General features: G+C 45.2%; 1 protein-coding gene across 2 annotated transcripts in view; it reads left to right on the top strand.

Annotated features, from left to right (window-relative positions):
* Positions 1-4,021, top strand: part of KDM4A (lysine demethylase 4A) — a 67,551-nt gene that overhangs the window by 58,320 nt on the left and 5,210 nt on the right. For both annotated transcript variants that reach the window (XM_023507733.1, XM_012812351.2), the window contains exons 17-19: positions 484-592; positions 906-1,091; positions 2,493-2,663. In XM_023507733.1, the coding sequence (XP_023363501.1) occupies positions 484-592; positions 906-1,091; positions 2,493-2,663 (466 nt within the window). The remainder of the gene's footprint in view (positions 1-483; positions 593-905; positions 1,092-2,492; positions 2,664-4,021) is intronic.

The raw sequence follows: 4,021 nt of genomic DNA, 5'->3' as shown, positions 1-4,021 counted from the left end.
AAAAAAAAAAAAAAAAAGAATAATTCAGCAAGAGACAAAGGGAGCCAAAAGGAAAGGTCATTTCAGTCTGAGAGAAAAGACTATGCAGAAGCCTAGGGTGAGAGCTGTGATTATAGGCAGTCTGGGGCACAGTCAGGATGTTTTCAGGAAGCACTTGGGTCCTCTGTTAAGGGGCCTATATAGAGTTTGCTAATGTATTCTCACTCTTTGAAACCTGCTACACAGTTATGTGTGGCTCTGCTCGTTTTGCAACAGACTGTGAATAAGTTGTGTAAGAAGCATGACCACCCCAGGTGTTAACCCTAGGCAATGTGATCTCAGGCACTGTTTCCACACAATGCGTGTACTTGTGATTCTCATTTTGGGTCCTAGAAACTTGCTGGGTGAGGAAGGACACAATGTCAGCAGCCTCACATTAGAAGAGAAGGCCACAGAGCCTTGGGCCTAGAGGTGACTGAGGTAGTAACCTTTGCCTTTTGGCAGGTGGGTCCATGTTTCATGTGCTGTGGCAATTCTGGAAGCAAGATTTGTCAACATTGCAGAAAGAAGTCCGGTGGATGTGAGCAAAATCCCCCTGCCTCGCTTCAAACTGGTAAGGAAGAAGGGACAGGTGTATAGACTCTACATTAAGTACCCTACTTAGAAGTCTCTGGGTGGAAGAGAATAGACAATTTCTGTTTGGCTCAGTATTCACCTTTACCCCTTGGTTTGGGTCAGAGTTTGTGATTCCCACTCTTAATGAGGACACCCATAACCAGACAAATTAGAACAGGCTGTGTGTGTGTGTCATGTTTGGTAAGGAAGTTGGTTTTTGCTAATCAGGCTCTGCATTTGAGATGGGGGACAGCAGAGCAGGCTGTACTGCAAGTTCCTGGAATCACTGGCTTTCTTCCTCTGTGCTGCAGAAATGCATCTTCTGTAAGAAGCGGAGGAAAAGAACTGCTGGCTGCTGTGTTCAGTGTTCTCACGGCCGTTGCCCAACTGCCTTCCATGTGAGCTGTGCCCAGGCTGCCGGCGTGATGATGCAGCCAGATGACTGGCCTTTTGTCGTCTTCATCACCTGCTTTCGGCACAAGATTCCTAATTTGGAGGTAAAGGAAGTTGTTGTTATGGAATCCTCTGGACAGTTTTCAGGATCATTTTCTCTGCATGCTCTCCATTTATTGTGTCAGCAAGTATTTCCTCAAGCATTATGCTTCATGGAGAGTGCTAATGAGTAAGGGATTAAGAGATGGAAGGGGTGAGGTATTATGAATTAAGATGACTCAGGTTACTCCCTTGAGAGGCAGGAAGGATGCTAATAGGATGGTGTTAGTAACTGCAATCAGGAACTGAGATGGAGCAGGGTGTTTTATAGGGGAGAGGAGAGGGATAAAAGAAGAAAAGTACATGTAAACTTGAAGTCTTCTGGAGCATTCTGTTTGAGGGTAGAGCTAGTGCTAAGACCTGGTAGAGCCTTTTCCCTGGGGAGACAGGACCCTTGGTCACCTTTTGTGTCTTTCCTTTGAGACTTTTTTCTTTTTCTGTGACAGAATCTTGCTCTTGTTGTCTAAGCTGGAGTACAGTTCTGTCATTGTAGTTTACTGCAGCCTCAAACTCCTGGGCTCAAGTGATCTTCCTGCCTCAGCCTCCTGGGTAGCTGGGATGACAGGTGCCCACCACCATGCCCAGCTATCTTTTCTATTTTTGAGTAGAGGCAGGGTCTTGCTGTTGCTTAGGCTGGTCTCAAACTTCTAAGCTTAAGTGATCTTTTGGGTTGGCCTCCTAGAGTGCTAGGATTACAGGTGTGAGCCATTGTCCCTGGCTTTCTTGGATACTTTGATGTGTATTTTAGCTATAGCATCAGTAAGTGCTATTTGGGCAGTTCTGGCAACAACAGGGAAGTCACAAGAGTCTGTTGAGAAAGTTTGGGATAAGGTAATGTGGATCAGTTTGGAGTCAGAATCAGTTGTGGACTAGGAGCTAGGGAAGTTTTTTTTTTTTTTTTTTTTTAATAAATTGAGACAGTGTCCCTTTGTTGCCCTTGGTAGAGTGCTGTGGCATCATAGCTCACAGCAACCTCAAACTTTTGGGTTAAAGCGATTCTCTTGCCTCAGCCTCCTTAGTAGCTGGGACTATAGGTGCCCACCACAATGCCTGGCTATTTTTCTTTTGTTTGTTTGTTTGTTTTTTTAGCAGGCCCAGGCCGGGTTTGAACCCACCAGCCCTGGTGCATGTGGCCAGCATGCTAACCACTGGGCTATAGGTGCCCAGCTGGAGCTAGGGAAGTTTTAAATTTTGGAGAACAATATAACATTGGTTTCTTTCAGTGCCTCAGGTGGAATATGGATATCTGGGAAGGCCGGTTTTAACTCCCATCTTTTCTTTCCTTTTTACTTCTGCATTCCCATGCTTATCTTTCCCAGATAAAGAGGAACCAATTAATCTTGGTCTGCATGTGCCAGGCCTGTCAATTTAACGTGTAAGTAACCCACGCCTCTATTTTTTTCCAGCGTGCAAAGGGAGCCTTGCAGAGCATCACTGCAGGCCAGAAGGTCATTAGCAAGCATAAGAATGGGCGTTTCTACCAGTGTGAAGTGGTCAGGCTCACCACTGAGACCTTCTATGAAGTCAACTTTGATGATGGCTCCTTCAGTGATAATCTTTATCCTGAGGACATAGTGGTAATGTCTGGGAAGAGCTTTTTGGGCAGTTGGAGGGGTGGAGGAAGGATATTTCTGGGTCTAGTAGACTGGCTGTAGATCTGCCTGCCTTTTCTACCAAGTCCCATGGTCCCATTGGTTAATACCCAAACAGAAAGAATTTGTGCCACTAGGTCCCCTGTTTTCCATAGAAGTTTGTGTGAATCAACATTTTCTGTAATTCTTTGAAACATGCATATATACTATAAGGGGTTCTAGCACAGTGGAAAAGCTCAGGCTTTGGTTAGACCTATGTGCCAATATCAGCTTCATTGTTTAGTAGCTGGGTAATATTCAAAAGTATCCAACTTTCTCTTCTACCAGGCCCTCTTTGGAAGTGTGTAGACTGCTTTTGTCTCTTCAGTTGAGGACTTTGGGACTAAGTAGAAAAGGCTTGGAGACACTTCTGGCCTGCTTATGTCATTAGCACCTTGAGACACTAGAGACACTGCCTGGACCCAATCCTAGGTTTCCTGGCTCAGTGTTCAGGACTTAGTTCAGGTTTCCCCTACCCTAACCCTGCCTCTTCATGTGGTAGACTAAGCACCCAGGTGGAGAAGAATGAAACCATTTCTTCCTTTAACAGATTGGGTATTTCCCATGTTTATACCACATTAGCAACCTAATTGCTAAAAGCATATTCATTAGTTATAAAGTAGATCTTTAGTAAAGATGATATTAATAGTATTTGTATCAGGAGTATAGCTCTGATTTATTACAGTTGTACAGTATGCTGGGCACAGTGATAAGTGCGATTTGTCAAGAATGTCTTTTTTGGCTCGGCACCTGTGGCTCAAGTGGCTAAGCCGCCAGCCACATACACCTAAGGTAGCGGGTTCGAATCCAGCCTGGGCCCACCAAACAACAATGATGGCTGCAACCAAAAAATAGCCGGGCATTGTGGCGGGCGCCTGTGGTCCCAGCTACTTGGGAGATGGCGGTAGGAGACTTGCTTGAGCCTAAGAGTTAGAGGTTGCTGTGAGCTGTGATGTCACGGTAACTCTACCCAGTAGGACAGCTTGAGGCTCTGTCTCAAAAAAAAAAAAAAAAGAATCTTTTTTACTTCTCATACCAATTCTGAGAAGTAGGTGGTATTAAATATAAGCCCTACCTTGATAATAAGACCTAGATACACTGCATAGCCACGCCATGCTTCACCATGCTTTTTGGTGAGGAGCCGTAAGGAAGACTGGAATAATCTTTTTATTTGCCACAGCTCCTTTCTCCAAGCTTTTGGCACTTGGGCAGGTGTGCACGTGGTAACCGCAGTCTCCGGCATCCTATTGTGCACGTGGGAACAACTAGGGGGAAGGAATTAATGCCTCACTAGTGCCAGCCCC

This window comes from Otolemur garnettii, unplaced genomic scaffold, assembly GCF_000181295.1.
Source record: "Otolemur garnettii isolate 467f Iridium unplaced genomic scaffold, OtoGar3 scaffold00202, whole genome shotgun sequence".
Lineage (NCBI taxonomy): Eukaryota > Metazoa > Chordata > Mammalia > Primates > Galagidae > Otolemur > Otolemur garnettii.
This window is presented reverse-complemented; position numbering and strand designations above follow the sequence as displayed.